The sequence below is a fragment of the Orbicella faveolata genome, unplaced genomic scaffold, assembly GCF_042242905.1.
Source record: "Orbicella faveolata isolate gen_17 unplaced genomic scaffold, um_ofav_v1 contig_34, whole genome shotgun sequence".
Taxonomy (NCBI): Eukaryota; Metazoa; Cnidaria; class Anthozoa; order Scleractinia; family Merulinidae; genus Orbicella; species Orbicella faveolata.
The window spans coordinates 27,758,850-27,780,732 of NW_028301563.1; the positions used below are offsets into that span (position 1 = coordinate 27,758,850).

Below are 21,883 nucleotides of genomic sequence, written 5' to 3' on the forward strand. Positions count from 1 at the left end.
TTTAACGAAAAACCAAGCAAAATTGGTGTACTTGCACCTGTTTACCGCTGGGAGGGGGTTAAATCCGCGCTGTGATGCAAAGAACCCAGCAATTCTCAGAATTTTTCTTTGTTACCGAAAGAACCCAACTCGTTAGAATTTCACGGAATTTGGCTACAAAATACTTTTCGAAATAAGTAACTGGCGTATTGAAAAACATTTAAATTTAGCAAAGGAAATTCTAGATACTCCAGTTACCCTTCAACAAGGCACGAGTAAAAATCTCTCTGTTGAACTACCATTAAAGTAGTGTTAATTTGTGAGCATTGTTACAAGCTTGTTGCATGTAAATGATGAAGAAAACCTAATGACTAGATTTTCCGCAAATAAACAAATCCGATTATAAAGGCCTGTTTATAATCCTAAATGTTGCCATAGTAACGGCACAAACGTCGGCTTTACTTTTAGAAGACCAAAAATTGTGTTGTTAACTTGCATGTTGCCATATTTGGCGACCAAAGGATCAAGGGTTTTAGAGAAAAAGGGGAATGAAACACAGGTATCAAAAACTGTGTTCGACCACCTTAAAAATTATTCCACGAGCGCGCGTTGGATATGGGATGGTAGATAGCCGACGAAGCGCGTTGCGCCGAGTTTGCTATCATCATCTCATACTCAACAAGCGCAAGTGGAACAATCGTTTTATTAAAAACGCCCCCAAAATATACAAAAAAAAAACTAACATAAAAATGAAAACGCCCCAAAAAATCAAGCATACGCTTACCATAGTTGTAGAGCATGGTATAATGGCTCATAACCAATGATGGCTAACCCAATGAAAACTCTCGAATTGCATCATCCAATGATGTAGTTTTTAGTAATTATTAATAGCCAAGGTCTTCTCGTGCATCATATTCTAAATTCCATGCCTAAAATTTCTCAACAACCTAATCATTCACGAAGCGAAACAATATTTCTATGCAAAATAAATATTTCCTTGTTGACTCTCAACAGCAATCATATAATCTAAATGTATCCTTAATTCACTATAAATATTAGAGACAATTGTATTCTTTATGACAGTTTATCCTGGGAGAAACTCGAATCTACATATTAACTTATTTGCTAAACAAAACAAACACTATCACGGACCACAACATTTTGTAGAATCGCTACTGTTAAAATGACCCTGAAGCACTCTTATCTGATACGAATTTGTATCTTTTTAAAAAGCTTTTACAAAATATAAAAAAAATGTTCAGACTCAGACGTAACCCTGACTCGTGCCCAGGCTCTATTTAAACGCAAAATGCAACTGAAGTCGCTCCAGGCGCCCATGGCTACGTCAGCTACAGTTTTCCAACCTGACAAACAGACATTGCTTACGAGTCAGTTTGCAAGCAGTAATTATAAGATATGCGGGTGAACATTAATTCTACTTTTCTTATGAAAATAATTAACCCGGTTTTCCTAATCAGGATTGATGTTAAATACTAGTATAATTTTACAAGTTTTCACTGGCGACTTCTTGCATTTGTACTACTGATTTTATGCTGGCTAAACTCAATTTTGGGCTGAAAATTAGCAGATAAATTCCAGTTTACACAATAGGAAATTGCCGTTTAATGCCGGGTTAGTAAAAGTCGCATTTCGAACAACTGTGCCATCAGTACTCAGAAGAAACGATGTTCACGAAGCTGTCTTGCATTCCGTGATGCATCCATCTCTAAACTAATCTAAAGTCCTCTTTTAGTTAATATATATTAATGAATTAGAACTATGTAAACTAATGTTCGTACTTACAACCTGAATACAATTACATAACGCTTCGTTTTCCACTGTAAGTCTGACAAAAACTCAACAGCACTATCAAAAAAATCCCAGCTCCTTCTCCGGGTACCGGACACTGGCACAAATCAGATCATATTGTTTAACCATTGCTTGGGAGTCTTGTATTTTGGTGCAGTATTGTCTCTCGTCTTCTGTTTCCATTATTTTAGTATTCTATTATTTTACATTGTAAAAATCGGGAAATGTCTTCCTATAAACAGTCGCTACTGATCTCTTTATCGAAGCATTTACATTTTAATGTACTATTATTTTAAGGTCATATTTCCCTTGTAGGGAAAAGGACAATGATGATGATGATGATGATGACGATGATGAGGATTTCATGATGACAACGACGATGATGATGACGATAATGTTCATGTATTATTACCTGTCTATTTTTCCATCTTTTCATCTTTTCTCTATTCCTGATATTTCAAGTTACATTTATTTACACAGAATTATCCGGCTGAATCTTTACGTAAAATACATCGCTCCTTTCATTCTGTCGCTGACATCTACATCTACATCTACATTTATTTAGTTGATAAAGTCCCGCAAGACATCACATCAACTGTACCAAACATATATGCACATATGCATAAGCTAGATAAAAAGGATAATTAAAAAATAATTCTTAAGTACAATTTACTTTACTCATTTCACGTGTTTTCCTAAATTTAACTTAAAATCAGATAATGACTTGCAATTTACTAAGTCAGCGGGCAGTAGGTTCCACTCTGTTATTGATCTAGGAAAAAAAGAAAACTTAAAAACGTCCTTAGATACTTTTGGCATCCTATACTTAAAAGCATGGCTGTTGCCTCCACACTCTTGCAGACTTCTCCAAATCTACAGTATCGCCGCCCCTAAAAAGTTGAACACGACAACCATTAAAACAAACAAACAAACAAACAAGGTCACGAGAGTAGAAAACTTGCCGAAAATCTTGCCACAAAAAAAAAAAAAAAATACCTGGTGTCTAGCTCGGAATGCTACCAAATGTGCATAATAGGCAGGGGCTGGCATCGAGACACTGCGAGTGCACCGTGCATATACGTGACATAGCTGATAAGTGAGCTGTTGAAGACCGTCTGCTGTGAAGGCGTTATCGTCGTACAAAACGTGATAGTGTGTGGGTCGGCTTGTTCCCTGAGGAGAAACCAATAACCTTCACGGTAAAATTACAGCCTGAAAGTCTGAGCAAGGTAAATACCTGGTCTAAAACAAAGATTACAGTTAGGTAATGCATAAGCTAATGTCTAACAAAAATGATGATGATAATGATAATGATGATGATGATGACGATGATGATGATGATAATAAAATTTTAATAATCAAACATTTTAGCAGAGCTGATGTGGTCGTATAAAATAAAAATTCCTAACTAATTACAATTCCTAACTAATTACAATTTAAAATAAAACTATTTAAAAAAAATATAAAAAATATATAAGAGGAGAAGGACTGTGGGAGGAGAGGGAAATTATCTTAAAAGTTTAATTAAAAAAAAAAAGGAAGAAGAAGAACGTTTATATTACCAGTAAACAACTTGGTCAGCAGAAACTAAGTTAATATGTAAAGGCAAGGAAAGGAGGGAATGAACTGATCGGCTGCTTCTAAAAAGATAAGCAGGTGGGATGCGTTTAGAGGGGACAGATAGACAAAGACAGTCAGTCAGTTAGGCAGACAAGCAGAATAGACGCACAGACAGATAGATAGGGAAACGCATAAAAAAGGCATACACAAAAATCAAACAAGAAAGCAGACACAGAAAGACAGACAAACTGATTAGATTACTGGTTGATGAGTGTCAGGGGTCTTTACCAGCAGGTCTAATGTTGCGTTCCTTTAGGATGACCAAGAAAAGGCTTGTGATCCAAGATCACTCGGATCATGGCGCATCAAAGGAACCAAGGAATCATTGTCCAGAGCAAATACACCAGGTCATTTGATACACCATGATCTTAGTGATCCTGGATCACAAATCGATATTTATCCTGATCCAAATCTTCCAAAACGCACGTTACCTAAGATTTTTTTAATTTCATGGTTTATTTGTAATACGCTATTTTACAATAAATTTAAAAAAAAGAAAGTAACTTGTTCATCACAACCCACGGTTAGGCAACTTGGAGTTTCCCACTGAGTTAAAGTAGCAAAAAAAAACTTTTCCAAACGTTACATACAGCCAAAGCTCTCCTTGCGACCAATCTCGTAAGCGACCAGCTCTGGTTACGACCACCTTTGTGAAACCCCGTTTGAACTGTGATTTAAACTTTGTAGTGAAAAGCTGTTGCAAGTGACCGCGCCGTAAGCGATCGCGACCACTCTCTTGGATTACCCAACTGAACTTTTCCTTTGTTTTTAAACTCTTGTAAGCGACCACTCAGAATCTTTTACATATACATCAACACTTTAATAAAAATGCACACTGCGCTGATGGTTATTTTTGTCAAAAAAAAAAATTGAACGTAAAAATTAGCCGTGTCTATGTCAGATATAAAGACACCCGTTAAACATAAATCTTTTGTTTTATCTTTGCGAATCATTGAGTTTCTGAAGCTCTCCAAAAGTTTCATCCAAAAAATGGCAACATTTCAACACAACATATCCCAACATTCTTCGCCCAGGATTTGCAAGCTCCGGCCAAACGATCGCAACATTTGAACGCAACCTATCGTAACATTGTTGGGTGCAACATGCTGCGCGCGTTTGGCCACCCTGTTGCGACGTGTTGCGACTTGCTGGGTATTGAAAATCGAACTAGTGCGCATTCCCGGGCGCAACATTGTTGCACGAACCTGGCCAAACGACTAGAACATCATGCTACATCCACAAATGTTGCATGAAAAATTTGACCAGTTTCAAACTTTACCCAACAATACTCAGGACATCGAAACAGGGTGATCAAAAGCGCGCAACATTTTGCTTCCAACAATGTTGCGATATGTTGCGTTGAAATGTTGCGATCGTTTGTCCGGGGCTTACGCCACCACCCTCGATTGTCTTACCACGCGGCCGCTTACGAGAGCTCATTCTTGTAAGCGACCAGCTTTACGTACGACCACTTTTTCGAATTTCGGAGGTGGTCGCTTATGGGTGTGTTATACCACTGTCCACGGTGATGCCTGGAGGTACATTCTGAGCTTTGCCTGAGGCATCTCGTCTGTCTTCACAGAACAATCTTGTGTGATGCCTCTTCTGAACCACAACAAAAGTGATTCTTGGGGGATATTCCTTTTCTAGCATCATACAAGCCTTCTGAACAGCACGCACTTCATGAACAAGAACTTGGTCAAACTGACCCTCGCTGACTCCATCACGGTAGAAAATGATCTTGGACGGCTTAAGTTTCCTGTTGGCTTTGTAGAACTCGATAAGAAGCTCTTTCACCATGACTGCCAGATCTTAAATAATTTCCTGAGCACCTCCTGACTTCTCGTGTCTCTGCGCTCGAACCCGTGCGCAGTATTTGGTTGCATCTTTATCCATACTGGCTACAACAGCAGCGATAGATGGAATCCCATTTTCAGTGGGAGAAGGGTGTGTTACATCAGCACCAAAGATGATGACAGGTTATCTAAAGACAGGTGACTTCTCTGACGGATCAATAACTTGACTGATTCCAACTAGTTTGGAGTTTATCTTCAAAGAGATATTGGCACAGATTTCAGGTTTCGCTTGTTGCACAAGTTTTGATTGAACGCACTGGGTTGGAATTCCAATCACATTGTCGCCAATTCGTTTAATCTCTGAGTAAAGATCTTCAGATTTCTCTGGCAAAACAGCCATGATAAGCTGTAGTTCGGACAGGTCCTCTGCCCATTTGCAAAACAGTCTTTCCACCTAATCAAATGATTAAGTAAAAGCTTCAATCTTTCAGCACTGGTTGGTCGTCAATACCCATCAAGCCACTTATAACTGTTCAGTCCGCCATGTTGGAGGACCCTTTTGATGGCTTCCCTTAGTGTTTTTCCTTCTTGAGGGCAGGCATTGAAAACGGTTTTGCTTTGTTTTGGTTTGTTTTTGTTTCGGTTACATCTGGCTTTTTGCTGAACGTTAGGTTTAAAATGAGGATGCTGGTTTATTTGAAGTGTCTTTTGTCAGTCTTCTCGAATTGACTTTGACAAAAGCCACTGAAAACCTTTGTGCACACTATAACACTTTAAGGAAACAGAATTCTTACGTCATTTTATCTCTCTCATATTTCACAACAGTGGGCTCCTGTCATGTCACGTGACCTCTTAAAGTCAAAATATCTCTTTTGTGAAATGGGAACACTTTTATTATTTCCTTAAACTTTGATGTTAGTTTCATGATTTTAGGGCCATTAGAATTATCGTTTCTGCGCTTGGAAACGTTTATTGGGAGACTGAGTACTGGTAAAAGAAACAGTTTATTTCCAAAGCAATGAAATATTCATTAGTTACCAGGCATAGTTCCTTTGCTGTTGTCATTAGGACTTGTCCTGCACCAGTTCAATTGAAATCTTCTTTTTACAAACTGCGCCCATTCTTGCTTAAAAATTGTCCACGATTTTTTGGCCGTATCAAGTCACGTGGCCTAATTTGCATAAGTTCGACAGGTCAAAAATAATCAGTTTAGGAGATGTATTTGTCTACCAAAAGTTTATATTGTTATGAACAAAGCCTCAGAAGGTAGACCACCCCCTAACTTTTTTGAGGAATATAACTGCTGACCCATGCCTTAATTTACCCGAGTGTACGAGGTTTTTTTAATAGATAAATTCTCGATTTCGGCATTAATAACTTGTGTCATCGATGAGGAGACTATACATCAACTTTCTTTCCCTTGCTTTTCCCGTTAGTTCTGCCCAGCGATTCCTTGCGCTATAATCTTCAGGAAGTTCTCTTCTCCGTGCGTTTCCAGGTCAGTTGTTTCGTCTTTCTCCTATTCTTCCTACTTGCAAACGGCAAGTCCCCTTGCACAATCCTTGTTGGTCCCCGTACATTCCCTGTATTCCCTCCCGCCCTGGAGACTCTCCTCTGTAAATGTAAGGGATGCTTGTCGTCTCGCTTAGAGGTGTAAGTCAAGGATTTTATTCTGACTTCGCGTGCTCAGGACGTAACGCCACTAGTTAGCCGTCACAGGAGTGGATCCAGGATTTCTCTTAGGAGGGGCTGCACCACTAAGGAATGGCGTTACTGACTGGTGAGGTAAACAAAATTTTAAAAGTGAATACGAAGAGGACTTTATCCCAGGGAGGAGTGCGCACCCCCTGCACCTTCCCCCTAATCTCGCCCCTGCGTCAAAGTATCTTCTGGGATGCACTTGTAGATAAAATTAGAAAAGTGCTGTCTTTTCCGTTCGCTGGTTTAACTCATTCGTTACGTTCCTCTAGCGGAGGTCTTTTCCTGAAAAGCGGCCTGCCAAAAAAAAAAATCTTCGGAGGTGGGAATGGGTGAACCACTTCTCGATTTTCCTCGCTCGGTGGAGACATTCGAAGACCCAGACGAAATTAGTAACGGAAGTCTTTTCGATTTAATGTTTCTATCAAGCTCTAGCTAGTTCCGATGAATAATTCCGGTATTTCTCGGTGGCCTTCTACTATACGATCAAACATAGGTATAATGGCTAAAAACCGATTCAGTCAACCAGTCAGAAAGTTAAAAATGCATTAATGCATTATTCATAATTAGTATTGCCCGGACCAAATAAAAGATAACTACAAGTAACCCAGAGCCAACCCTAACCATAACTTTATAGCAAAAACTAACTGTTAAAAAAATCGCGGTTAAAAAAACAGTAGGAACAAAAGGCGCTCTTCGGTGACTAACATGACAAAACAACGCATGTAGTAAAATCTTCTAATTATGCTCATATTATTACATGGTTTGCGTTTCTAGCCGATCTAACGCGAATTCTTATTGACTAAGTGTGGGGCGTAATTCTCCCGTAATGCCCAAGGGCCGATCACGGGCCTGGAAGGTCTGAGCAAAAAGCTATATATTAAACAACGTGCTAACCTTGAACGCTCGGTCCTTTTGCAATATTGACCTCGCTATTGCTCGCTCAATACGGCATGGTTTAAGATCTTCCCGTAAATACCTCACTCTCGGTTAATAAGTAGTTATTAACGATCGAGATGGCCGAGGCTTGCGCTATAACTAATAAGCCTGGTGAGTTTTGGAGGTCTTTCAACTTTGTTTATGACTAGAGACAAAGTCAACGTATTTTGATTCTTATTTCTCTGCTTTTTGTTTTAAAGCTGGAGCCCTATATCGAAATCAAGTTATTTATGTTGGTTTTGAAACGTGATGTTAATTCGTTTTTTGTCGCAGGAACTTACTTTACCGTAGATGTTATCAAGTAATTGTCACTTTCAAACAAGGCCTTACTTACTTATTTAATCTACTGTGGTTGACCAGCCCTCAGCTGCTATGTCCGTTAGGGAAATAGTCATAACCGCTAGGTTTTGCGTACGTGTTCTCCGGTTAGATATATCCACGAGGTTTTCCTCGGTTAGGTCAGTTCAAGTGCAGATTTCATTGCGTCAACTTCTACTCGGCATTAGGCCATAGTTTCTCTATACACTGTTACTCGTCTATTCTATCAAGTCAATTTCAGTGCGTGTGCAAACCAAATTACGTTAGCTTCTATTTTCGTTATTGTATTTCAGTTCGAACCGGCATCGGTTTACATCATACGACTTACGGCTAAGCTTACAGCACGTGGTTTAATTCTACCTTCGTCTTGGCACGTGATTCATTTCATTTGAGTTTGTATGGAACATTGATCTCTGTCAATTAAACTCTGTTTATATCGTAGTCAGAAGTTCTTGCATTTATTTTGTCGAGTTCGTTTTAACACTACGCACTGCTCTACGCATGTGATTACTTGGATTTTTGGCCTGCTATATGCTGTCCTTGTAATTCACAATTTACACATTTAGACATAGTTAACAGAGGGAACCCGCTAAACAAAAAAGAAGCAAACAAGATTTATGGTCTTTGACCCTGCACATCTTCTGTTTTATGCTCATTGACTATGCATGAATTACATAATGTTATGAGAAAATTCGCCGTTCCACAGACAATTCTTTATTATTTGGAAAATTATAGAAAAAACCTAACGGTAGCCTCTTTTCAGTTAACAGCTAGAAATCTTAAGTTATTGTTCTACTTTGTACTTTGCCGATTCTTTGTACACCTGAGCGTGTGCAACGCTGTTTCACTAACTTTCATTTAGAAAACAAGTAGTTCGTTATCGGGTCATTTGAGTTTCTTTTCATTATTAAAATCTACCTTCCGCTCCCTTAGAAACCAGCCAGCTGAACTACTTTTCACTAATGGAGTTTTAATGCTTTCTATTCATAGGATAATTTTTCCTTGCTGTCGGTAACACCAATTCAGAATTTCAAATTCAAGTATCTCACTTTTAATTTCCTAAGTTTGTCTATCTTAATCTCAGCCTGTGTAATTTTAATCCTAGCACTCTATTTTTAATTTTGGAAGCCTCGTGGTGTTGATTAGAATTCGCTATCTTAATTAAGTACTTTCCGCTCGTATTGTATACTTGAAGTTACATTAGCATATTATAAACACTTGACGTGTAAAGGATGATATATAAGCAAGTGCGTTTGTAAAGCTTTTTCGATTACATCGATTACATCGGCTACATCGTTACGATTTTACAGCGGCTACTCCGCCGAGTATGTCAGTTTCACCCTCAACGTTAGAGTGCAGAATAAACTACTGTTGGACCAAGTTATGTCTCTTCCTTGACGTCCGTATTGAAGACCATTGAAGTAGATCCTCGTGTACCAGGAAATCGTGACGAATTTCCGTTCCCGCAGCCAAGCAGTGCTCTCCAGAGTTAGATTCCCCAGTTGTCAGTTCAAGTGTCCGTTCAGTCCGAAATTTACAGTGTTGCAGGAAAAACTTAATCGTCACAATAGCTTACCGAGAAAACCTTATCGTCACAATAATCGGTATGCTTCTAATGGTCAGTTGTACGAGCACACATAGCAACCTTATGTATTTTGCCAGGTTTTGGGCAGTCAACCCCCAAAATAGCCAACGAAAATATACAACAAAGAGCTATACCAGGTTTGCTAACCATTCCCTCTATTATCTATGATTTAGATAACAACTGAATCTCTGCATCAATATCCTGGGCAGTCTAAATTTAATAACCTTAGCTATAAATAGAGTGGAGTGTTGTCGTGTCGATTCGTTACGTAAAATACATCACTCCTTTCATTTTGTCGCTGACTTGAATGGCTTTTGCAGACTTCTCCAAATCTACAGTATCACCGCTCCTAAAAAGTTAAACACGAGAGGAATTACAAAACAAACAAACTAGGCCACGAAGAGGTACGTAGAGAATTTGATAAAAAATCTTGCCTCAAAAGACCTACCTCCCATTGGTCACGTGGTGTCTGGCTCGGAACGCCACCAAATGTGCATAATAGGCAGGGGCTGGCATGGAGACACTACGAGTGCACCGTGCATATACGTGACACAGCTGATAAGTGAGCTGTTGAAGTGCGTCTGCTGTGAAGGCGTTGTCGTCGTACAAGACGTGATAGTGTGTGGGTCGGCTTGTTCCCTGAGGAGAAATCAGTAACCTTCATGGTGAAACTATTTTACAGTTTGCGAATCTGACGGAACAGTGTTGGGATTACCTCCGATTAAATACATTGTCGTAAACGAAGATTACAGTCATGTAATAAAGCTTGATGTTTAACACACATAATAATAAGAAAACAGGTGCGGGAATAACGGGAACAATTTGCAAGTTAAAAAAAACAGAATAAATAGATATATAAACAGAGATGAAAAAGAGGGAAATCTAAAGCGACATGCAAGTGAGATGTATATAAAGAACACAGACAGACAGACAGACAGACAGACAGACAGACCGACACTCAGGCAGGCAGGCATACATACACAAACATAAACAAACAAAAAAACAAACAAACACACAGAAAGGAAGACAGACAGACCGGCAGGCGTAATTAATGACTGGTTGCTCAAAGAGTGACAAGGGTCCTCACAAGCAAGTCTAACGGTCCGTTTCTTTGAGATGCTCTAGATCAGAACCTATGATCCAAGATTAAGCTAACGCCAGCCTAGTCATAGTTCATCGAAGCAACTGATGAATCCTTGCTCACAATAGATTCAGCGGTTCCTTCATCCTGGATCATAATTCTTGATACGGATCAACTGAAAGAAACGTAACCTGAAATTGGCTCAGTAAATGGTTTCTCTAAAAACCTCTGTTACGATAGGAAAAAAAGAGCTATTTGTTCATCACAATCCACTGTAAAGCGAACTGGAGTTTCGCTTTAAGTTAGGCTTTCAAAGAACGTTTCCACCATTAAAATAGCATCAACTTACCTGGATTCCAAAATGGCTGCACAGATAGAAGTCAAACTCATATGGGTGTGTTATACCACTGTCCACGGTGGTGCCTGGAGGTACATTCTGAGCTTTGCCTGAGGCATCTCGTCTCTCTTCACAGAACAGCCTTGTGTGATGCCGCTTCTGAACCACAACAAAAGTGATTCTTGGGCGATATTCCTTTTCCAGCATCATACAGGCCTCCTGAACAGCACGCACTTCATGAACTAGTACTTGGTCAAACTGACCCTCGCTGACTCCATCACGGTAAAAGATAATCTTGGACGGCTTAAGTCTCCTGTTGGCCTTGTAGAACTCGATAAGAAGCTCTTTCACCATAGCAGCCAGATCATTGATAATTTCTTGGGCACCTCCTGATTTCTCGTGTCTCTGCGCCCGAACCCGTGCGCAGTATTTAGTTGCATTTGCATCCATACTGGCGACAACAGCCGCGATAGATGGAATCCCATTTTCAGTGGGAGAAGGGTGAGTTACATCAGCACCAAAGATGATGACAGGTTCTCTAAACACGGGTGACTTCTCTGACGGATCAATAACATGATTGATTCCACCTAACTTGGAGTTTATCTTCAAAGAAAGATTGGCACAGACTTGAGGTTTCGCCTGTTGTGCCTGTTTAATTTGAACACATTGGGTGGCAATTCCAAGGACATTGTCGCCAACTCGTTTAATCTCTGGATAAAGTTCCTTGTCTTTTTCTGGTAGAACAGCCATTATAAGCTGTAGTCGTGGATAATCCACCGCCCACTTGGAGAATAAACTTTCCACCTGATCAAACGAAGAACTAAAATTAAAACTCAAGTTCTTCTCTACTTTAATTCTTGATTCATTACCTAGCTATAAAATAAGCTATGTGCATATGGTTTTAGAGGATTGGAGTCCTTCATTTCCTATCATCAGTCCAGAGGTAATAATCAAAGACAGGTGTGAATCTCTCGCAGCTCCCATTCAATGAGTCTCGTCAGTCGTTCAATTTGGATTTCGCATGATCATTTGAACGAAAGCACTCTAGTGCAGACTTATCCAAAAGCCCAGAAAAGTTCAGTAAATTTGATCGCCGGCCAGCCAAACGTTTTCAAACTATTGTGGGCACTGGCCGTTTTCCAGAAACATTCACTGTGAAATAAAGTTTGCCAATTGCTGTTTTGATATCAACTTGGTCCTTGTTGAAGCATGCAACATTAAAAACCATCATCGAATCCTTCATGAGGAAGTAAACCTCACATTTAAAGTATTTTCTAAATATCCCTAAATACAACGTTTTCAAAAAACGAGTGTCTTCAAGGTTTGGGGAGTAGCAGTCAAACTGAATTCAATGGATAAGAGAAATTGTACGTAATATATCGAACACGACAGACCATGTTTGACCACATTCCCAAACACCGAGAAGAGAATAGAAAATACGACGCGTAGCGGAGTATTTTTGACGAACTTTGAGGTGTTTGGAAATGTGGTCAAACACTGTTTCGAGCGTTTGATATATCTTCTCAATCAAAACTTAAATTAAGGAGAAAATGGAGAAAGAAAATCGTAAAAATTTATGCTAATTAAGATCATATATCCAAAGACCGTCACCGTCATGATTTCCTTTGTTTAAACGTAATGAATTATTAATGAGTTTGAGAAGCCCTGCATCGTACGGGGTACCCGACAATTTACCAGACGCAGCATTAAAGGAATGACTTAAATGTATATCTCTACGCAGAGAAAGGCGCCATGGCAGTAGCGCCTTGCCTAAAATCAGAACACATTGAAAGTCGTCACAACACTTGCCCTCAAGGGTGGTCAACGTCTCAACTGAAATTCTGAGCATTTTGTGGCTACATTGGCTACGAGGAAATGCACTAATTAGAAATAAGCTTAACACTACTTCTGCAATAAAATTACGGATATCCATTATTTATTGAAGTGTAGTGTTTGACAAGTATACTTTTAGAAAAACACATCAGTTCTTACATCACGGAAGTTCCTAGGATATTCCACAGCAGTTGGTTGCTCTGTCATCCTCATTCCCTCTCGAGTCGACACAGAGGCCATTTGCTTACAAAAGTTCCTCAGCTGATCTTCGCTACACCTACTGGCAAAGCAAGCTAAGGCCCAAGTGCTAATACGAGCTCCCTCGTGAAGCAATTTGCTACGCATGTCCCAAGAACCATCCCGTGGAACCAAAGCTTGATCTTGTGGTCCAAGCTTGATTTTTGGTGCTGGCAGTACGCGGCCATCTACCTTGACCATTTCAGGGCTAACAGAAGTCTGGAACTCCTCCTTTAAGTATTTACTATTGGTTTGTATCATTTGTTGGGCCTAGAATGGAACGATCAATGAGATATTTGACAATATGCATATATACAAATTTACTTTATGTAATATCAAATGGCGTTTCCCTCATTTCCTAGGGAAAAAAAAAAAAAAAAACCTTACAGGATCGTTAAGAATCTTTAGTTAGGAGATCTCAAAAGACCTTCTATAGATAATGGAAGATAAGGATCTTTCAAGTAAATTCTTAAAAGATCTTTAAAAGATATTGAAAAGATCCTTACATGGAAGATCTTGTAAAGGTCTTTGCACGGATCCTCAAAGAGCTTCAAAGGTTATGGCAAGATGTTTGAACAAAATCACTTAAGATCATTGACCATTCTTTAAGATCTTGATCAAGATCTTTGAAGCTCCAGCAAGAACTGTGAAGATCTTGACCAGGATATTTCAGGATCTTGATTAAGTTCCTGGATAAGATCGTCATGAAGATCCTTTAGGATCCTTGAAAGATTTTCTATGGACTGCTACCAGTAAGTCCGGCGACATTGCCATGAATAGGGGGTATGATACCCTCTTAGGGTTAGTAGCGGCTAACTTGAGTCATCACTGGTGTTTTACTTGTGCTCATGTTAATGCTTTTTAAAACCAATAAAATTGAGCCTGCAATGGAACTCTCGAGAGTCACAGTTCACTCGTTTCATCAAGATGCAGTAGGGAACGAAGACTAGAGGAACGCGACAGGAGAGCCCTAGGTGGGATTTAACAAACATACCCAATTCTGAATAGCCTGTTGACGTTCAGGTGCAGGACGAGCAGTACTTCTGATCATGTTTGCCGTCTGTTCCTCTGATAAATGCCTTTTTTGACAAGGAATGATGGTGCACACTTCCAATGGCAGGTAACGGTCCTTTTTCTGGCCAACTTGTAGGCAGGGTAGGTGAGGATATCTGAAATTAAGAGAGTACGTTTTTTTTGTTCTTTATTTTGTTGATGAATTTAGATTTTCCTTTACAAATTTAGGTGGAAGATGCACAACAAAGTCTACACTCAATGGCTGGTTTCCATATTATAGCTTCAATCTCTGTAAAAAAGGTTCAGTGATCGCTACGATCATAAATCAGGAAAAAACGCTTCAGCGAGTGTAGCGATCGTCGTCGCACCAATTGCTGAGGTAGACGTCAGCACTATGTCGACAATCATAGTATTGATCGATATCGTTGCAATAATAAGGAAACCACTCTTCAGAGATTGAAGCAATTGCTGAGATGAAAATTATAGTTTATGCACTTTGTACTTCTGGAAAATTGTATTTAGGTCACTAACTCGTTATTTAAACTACTTATACACAATCGAATTACTCAATACCTCAAATGCAATTTGTATGTATTCTTAAAATACTCTGCCACGGTTGTTTTGCTCTTGTTACCAGTTGCTCCATCTTCAACTACAAACTGTAGCTTTTCTGCGGGAGCACTTGATACTCCCCGCACGGTGTACTTTCTCTTAAAAGCGGTTGCATGAGTAGCTTGTATACGAATTCCTTAAGGACAAAAAAAGTATTAGTACACTTGTTCCAACACTGAAAGACATTCACTACCCTGCATGTCTTCTAACCCCAAATAGAAATATGTCTCGTAAGACCTTACTAATTAACAAAAGTTTTAAAAAGTCCTGCAACCCAAGAATACATATAATTATTAATATTATTTTTTTCCTCAGCACTGATCATCTGTGTTCGTAGTAAATCTTTGCATCTAGAGCTAGACCAAAGTCTGTTTCTGATTGCCGTCACAAGTGAAAAACTGTTGAAAAGTAGTTATGCTATCCACTGGACAGTATTATCCATTCTTTCAACAATTTGGACCCCCAGATGGATTTAATAAATTATGCCAAATTTACGAAATAAAATAACGCATAAAAGAAAGTGTGTAAAGATTAACTGAGAGTATAAAATTTTACGTTACATGATGCAACTAAAGTCTTCTGCAGTCTTACCACGTATGGCCTTTTCAAGTCTTTGCTTTTCAAACCGAAAGCTACGGTTTTCAAGACTTTGGGGTGTTACACCCCGTCCAAGAATATCACATAGGAAGTCAATGACGGGTTGTTCCTTGTAAAAACCTTTTGCAGAGACTGAAATAAAATAACCAAGAAAAAGATAACCATTCAATATTTGATGAAGTGAACATGCAGACATAAGCTGACTTAATGGCTTCTGGGCAGATATAGCAATTAGAACTCATACCGTCTAGCAAAAATGCAAACATACAGGACTTGCATATTTTTTTTTCAACTTTTCGAAGAGTGATCTACAGAGGTATTTAATGTCACACAGTGCAAAATTCATACACACGTGTTATTGAGTTGATATAATCGGCACAATATGGATATGATGCAAGTTTGAGCACTTGAGCAATTCCTTGAATATGACCTTTATAATCAACATTCAGGTCTGGGGGTACTCCCAGAAAAATTGGGTGGGGGTATGCAGCCTAGTTCCCAAAACCCTTACCCTTTTTAAGACCAAAATCTGCGATTTTCCCTACCCATTAAACCCCAGACCAAAAATTTGATACCCGTTGTGGCAGGCACAGTTGCCCTAAACATAATTTATGAAGGGCTTATGTTGATGGTGTTATTGATAATGATGAAAGGGTAGCTTCCTCTAAAACAGCATACCCAATTCAAGACTAGAGTGCAAAACAAATACCCTATTTAAGACCAAAATGGCCAAAATCCATACCCTATTTACATGTATGACCCCAACGGCTGAAAACCCTACCCTTTACAGTTTCTGATGGAGCTGCATTTGAAAACATTAATTCTGAATATTGAACGGTCACAGCACGATTAACTGTCCCAGGGAATTTGAGCCTGATGTATTGAATACTTTCTGTGCGACGTGGGTTTAAAAACTCACAACTTTTTAAGAATGTATGAGCTCATTAGCGCTTTTGCCACCCAGAAATTTTGTAGTTTTTGGTAGCCAATTTCTCCTCGAACATTACACCCAAACAGCCAAACATTTCATTAATTACTAAGTTTCACAAGCTCTTTAAATGTTTGTGGTCAATTCCTGTCTAGCGTGATGCCTTCTTAGTTCTATGTGCCATGTTTTATGTTTATGAGGAAAATGTAAACAATGACGTCAGAAAAGATTGGCCCATGAAGCACACTAAGGGCAGGGCAGTATGACTTTATATAGCGGTATTTTTCGGCAGTGTGAAACAAAAGCCAGAAATCTGTCTGTGTTTGCAGGCTAGATTCTATACTCGCCAAATATTTTTTTTTTGAAAAGAGTAATGTCCCACAATTGTTAAAATGCAATAGTCTTCAATTTGTACGTGAACATAAACTTGCTGTGATACGTGGCTAAAATACATGTAATAATGGTCAAAAATTTCAAAGACGAAATAACCATAATTGTGATGTGTATTAGACAAAAGTGTATCACTACGGTAGAGACGCTCTTCATGTTTTTCCTTAGTCTCTGGTGTTACATTTTCCATCAAGTAAAGTAGCTGGGGAAAATCGCCTTGTCCCTAACCTGGCCCTTAATCAGGACAGCCTAGCCAGCAATGTACTGTTCCTGTTTTTGTTAAAATCATCATATTGCTTACCATCAATGTTCACCAGCATAGCCTTCCACTCAGAATGTCTAACACTTGAATAGAAACCAAACCGCACCTCACACCCCTCACCCAGGGGTTTCCCTTGGCCATCGAATGGGAAGAACGATCGCCCCACAGGTGTGAAATAGAATGATGGCATCTCCCGCATGACAATATCTAATGCCTGAACTGCATCTTGAGGCACTTTTCCGTTTTGTTTACCACTCAAGAAGTTATTTAATTCAAGGAGACTAACTGGTGCTGCAAACTGGATTTTCACCTATAAAAGCAGTAAAGAACATTAGAAACCTTTTTTTGTGTAAAAGGACCTACAAACTTGCATAAGATTCCCTGCTGAATAAGTTATATTGCACTGGATTTCCAATGATCTGAGTCTCATTCTGAGCCAGCCCTCTGCAAAACCAGAAAATATCCATGCACCACATGAATGATTGCTGAAAATTCCAAGGGGCGGGGATTCTTAAATATGTACACTCTAAAATGACATTGTATATCATTATATTAAATATAGAACATGCAAACAAGCTGTTAAATACTCTAAGATTTGGTGAAAACAGCCCCTGCATAATTACAGGCAGTTGTCATCCATCCATTCCCTTGGAAAATGACTGTCCAGAAATGCCTTACTGAATACATTTTCCTCCCTACAGCGTTTCTATATAATGTACATTTACAAAATTATATAAATTATATAGCATTCATTAACATTTAGGCAGCAGTTGAAGCACAGAGCTTGGACTGTAAGTGTCTAAAGCAGTGCTTGGTGGCATAACATGTTTCCTAAGGGTATGCATGTCATTCCACCATCTTGGACGTTACATTTGCACAAATATGGCGAGAGAAAAATCATTTAAAAAGATAGAAAAAAAAAAACTTAAGAGACAAAGCAGAAGTATTATATTCAAAGGCATTAAATTTTTATCACAGAGCCATATTGACCATTTGCTGTGTTTGCTTTAGGAGATGAAAAAACTTACACTTTGACATTTTGTTGACTGATATATTGTTGTTGTTAGTTATACTAATTCAACATTGTTTAGAATGCTAGGTCCTCAATTTTTGTCAAATGACAAAATTTAATATTAGAACCAGGCTTTTAGGGCAATTATCACCAAGCTTCTTGGCATGCATTTAATGTTGTCCATGATGTAACATCCATGAGTGTAACGTCCATAAATTGTAACATCCATGACCTTTTGGAACTGATAAGTTTTGTTGTCACAGATATTTATTACTTGGTCAAATAAAAAAAGCACCTATGTTATTTTTATATCAGGTTTAGATACAAGCCATGAGAGAAAAAAAAATTGCTTTAACTTTCATGGATGTTAGGTAACGTCCATGACAATATTTTTGACAGTTACACATTCCTCTGAAAAAATGTAAAATGAAAATACTGGATCAAACTCGAACTTGATTGACTTATGATTAAAAGATGATTGCAGCCATTATACCTGTATAGGAGTCCTTAAGAAGTCGCTTACTTTGGGTACCCCCCTCAGTAGTGCATGATACAATCTGCACTTAGCCATGACGTTTTGTTTTGAAAGTCCAGTTCTTATGCATTATGGCTCTGCAGTTAAAATCTTAGACTAGTTTACTTCAAAAATGGCTCCTTCTTTGTTCTCATGTGGAATGACCCATTATACATACTATTTAGCATAAGTTAGTTACCTTAAATTCCCTGTCTTTTCCTCCATCCTCACCAGCCAACTTGACGCTAAGTTCAGCCTATTTAACAGTCAGAACAAATCAACCTTTGGTTAAAAAGCATTGAGTACAAATGTACCGGTAAACATAATTACATGTATAGTGCTACAATTAATTTTTCAATTGTAAAACACAGTTCTGTTAGTCAAGTACATGTGCTCAGGACAAGCTTTCTTTGCAAAGTGACACAATCTTCTTGCAGGTTTTCATTTAACTAGTGACATTCATAGGGGCGGGGGCAGGACATAACCCTTAATAATGGGAGGTACACATTAGCAGAGGTGCTCCAGTATGTAAGGTACCTCTTTCCGCAGGGTGCTCCTTTATCTGACATGCAATGTTATGGAAAGTAACCTTTTATTGGAGTCTCCCTTTATGGAAGGTGACCTTTTACCCAGAAATGTCTCTTTATGAGATTAGTGCCCCTTAAAAGTTAATGGAGGATGCCAATTTATAGAAGGTTCCATTATAAATCATGGGAAGTGCCTCTTAATGCATGGTGCCTGCTATGGGAGATGCCTATTTATGGGAAGTTCCCCTTAATGGGAAGTGCAGTGATGGGAGGTACCCCTTTATTGGAGGTGCTCCTTTATTGGAGGTGCCCCTTTATGGGAAGTGCCCCGTTATGTGTGGTGCCCCTTTATGGGTCCCCTTTAAGGGAGGTGCTTCTTTAAGGAAGGTGCTCCTTTCTGGGAGGTACCCCTTATGGCTGATGCCCCTTTATGGGTCCCCTTTATGGGATGTGCTTCTTTAAGGAAGGTGCCCCTTTCTGGGAGGTACCCCTTATGGTTGATGCCCCTTTATGGGTCCCCTTTATGGGATGTGCTTCTTTAAGGAAGATGCTCCTTTCTGGGAGGTGCCCCCTTATGGCTGATGCCCCTCTATGGGTCTCCTTTATGGGATGTGCTTCTTTAAGGAAGGTGCTCCTTTCTGGGAGGTCCCCCTTATGGGTGGTGCCCCTTTATAGGAAGTGCCCCATAATAGAAGGTACCCCTTTACGGGAGGTGCCTCTCTATGGGAGGTACCCTTTTATGAGAATTCATGAGAGATGCACCTTTATTGGGGATGCCTTAATGGAATGTGTCCCTTTATGGGAGGTGCCCTTTTATGACAAATGCTCCCTCCTGGGAACTGAGTTGCCTCATCATGGGAGGTACTACTTTATGAATGATGACTCTTCATAGGAGTTAGTTCTTAAATGTAATAGGATTTGTCTCTCTAATATACACAATCATGTAAATGCAATATCTCCAGGTCCCTTACAGTTCAGGAGTTTTACACAGCAGTAAGACTATTCAGCTTAATAAACTCACTGGAGGAAGTTTGATTCTGCTATACAAATTCTTCTCGCCATCAAAAGCAGGGTGGTGACCTTGGAATGTTGTATCTTTGTACCTCCTAATGATTTCATTCACAACATCTCTCTTCACTGATCGGGGACACTTGTTTGGGGTAATCTCTACATCATAGTGGTAGAGATCTGATAGTTGTGATGAAATATTGAGGCGGAAGAAGTTTGCCCTTAACCTTATAGGACGGCCTACAGTACCATAGCCTGGTCTTTTAGGGGGATGCGGTCCACCATTTCCTTGTGTTTGACGAGCTACATGTATGTATTGGAGAGGAAACAACTTTATACATTAATTAACAAATTAATTAAAAGTAACTTGAGATAAAGTACTTTCATGTTCCAAAACTGCAAATCAGATCTGGTATGGTTTTTTTTTTAAAGTACCATGGTCTTGAAGTAATTTAAATTAATCCGACTTGCAACCATTGGTAACAGATAGGCTGTCAATAATATTAATGCAGTCAGAACATTGCAAGAAAGCCCACTAAAACACTCCTTGACTTCAGTATCACTTTGAGATACACACAGACACTGCAGGCTTAATGCTGTACAGTGCCAGTGTATAACAAACTCAGTCAGGTGCATATACAGTACAAAGTTTTGTGTGTGTTAATGTTGGCTACGGGTAATAACAAAGTGCACATGTACTATATAAATAGCTCCATCCCTTTGATTGTCTTTCCAAGGCTACAATGTACATGTTAGCTGCTATCTGTGAAAACAAAATTACAACTCACAACTCTTACAAATGCTGACGGTCAATCTTCAGAATCAAAATTTACCTTTTGTAGTCAAGCTGGAAGCAAGCTTTGTTAATTGTTCTACATCTTGTTTATCATCAGCTGTGGTTTTTGAGACACCAGCTGTCTTAACGGAAGTAGCAGCTGATACACCAGCTGTCTCAGCAGCAGCAGCAGCAGCAGTCACAGTGGAAGGCACTGGAGTAGAGGCAGAGGTGTTGGAGGCTGCCACACTTTGAGGTTCTGTAGAGGATTAAAATTGATTGATAGATATATTCAAAGTGTGTACACCCTGTTGCATTCCAGTGTACAATTCCTGTTATCCATGGTAATAGATGTCCAACAGTAGCAATTAAATAATGAAAGAATAAATGATGCAAATGCAGCCATAACACTACTGGAGAAATGACCTGAAAAAAAATTTTTTTCGGACATCTATTACCATGGAATTCATATACTTGAGCCGAGTATTACGTCCACTGAACATATAGGGCCAAACCCACACATGACCGCTCTAATGTGGCCTTGATAGCTCAGTTGGTAGAGCATTGCACCGGTAACACAAAGGTCGTGGGTTCGAATCCCGTTCAGAGTCTGAAATTTTTTCAGGTCATTTTTCCAGTAGTGTTAATGCTGCATGCGCATCATTCATTCTTTCACAATTCTTGTTATGTTTTATTTAGTAAACATGGTGGTCATATGCATGTTCTTGTACAATGTACATAATTCTTCCTTGTAAAATCTCAGTAACATATCAAGTTAAACCATATTCAAACAGAGCTTTTTTTTTCACACTACCTTCCTTAACTTAAGGAATACATGTTAAAGATTGCTTGCAATTCTGTTTATTAATGAAACTTAGAGAGATAATGTACAACATCCAAATATCTTTTCTTTGTTGCAAGCAATCTTTACTTGTCAGGATGTGGCAGACCAAAAATTACAGATAGGTATGCAAAAGTTGATCCATAGGCATGAGTAGCCTAGCCTCCTACA

At 39.1% G+C, this 21,883-nt stretch overlaps 1 protein-coding gene across 3 annotated transcripts in view; it reads right to left on the minus strand.

Moving 5' to 3' along the window:
- LOC110055381 (protein argonaute-2-like) overlaps window positions 1–21,883 on the minus strand; it is a 61,085-nt gene that overhangs the window by 34,262 nt on the left and 4,940 nt on the right. The window contains exons 3-13 of one of the 3 annotated variants that reach the window (XM_089270652.1): window positions 20,930–21,130; window positions 20,110–20,399; window positions 18,761–18,817; window positions 17,075–17,345; window positions 15,450–15,587; window positions 14,820–14,994; window positions 14,227–14,401; window positions 13,155–13,502; window positions 11,175–11,966; window positions 2,785–2,961; window positions 2,235–2,678 (exon numbers count right to left, since the gene is read on the minus strand). In XM_089270652.1, the coding sequence (XP_089126778.1) occupies window positions 2,553–2,678; window positions 2,785–2,961; window positions 11,175–11,966; window positions 13,155–13,502; window positions 14,227–14,401; window positions 14,820–14,994; window positions 15,450–15,587; window positions 17,075–17,345; window positions 18,761–18,817; window positions 20,110–20,399; window positions 20,930–21,130 (2,750 nt within the window). In that variant the 3' untranslated portion in view covers window positions 2,235–2,552. Of the gene's footprint in view, window positions 1–2,234; window positions 2,679–2,784; window positions 2,962–7,291; window positions 10,094–10,192; window positions 10,384–11,174; window positions 11,967–13,154; window positions 13,503–14,226; window positions 14,402–14,819; window positions 14,995–15,449; window positions 15,588–17,074; window positions 17,346–18,760; window positions 18,818–20,109; window positions 20,400–20,929; window positions 21,131–21,883 lie in introns of those variants that run through there. The other 2 variants (XM_089270651.1, XM_089270650.1) reach the window with 2 other exon arrangements.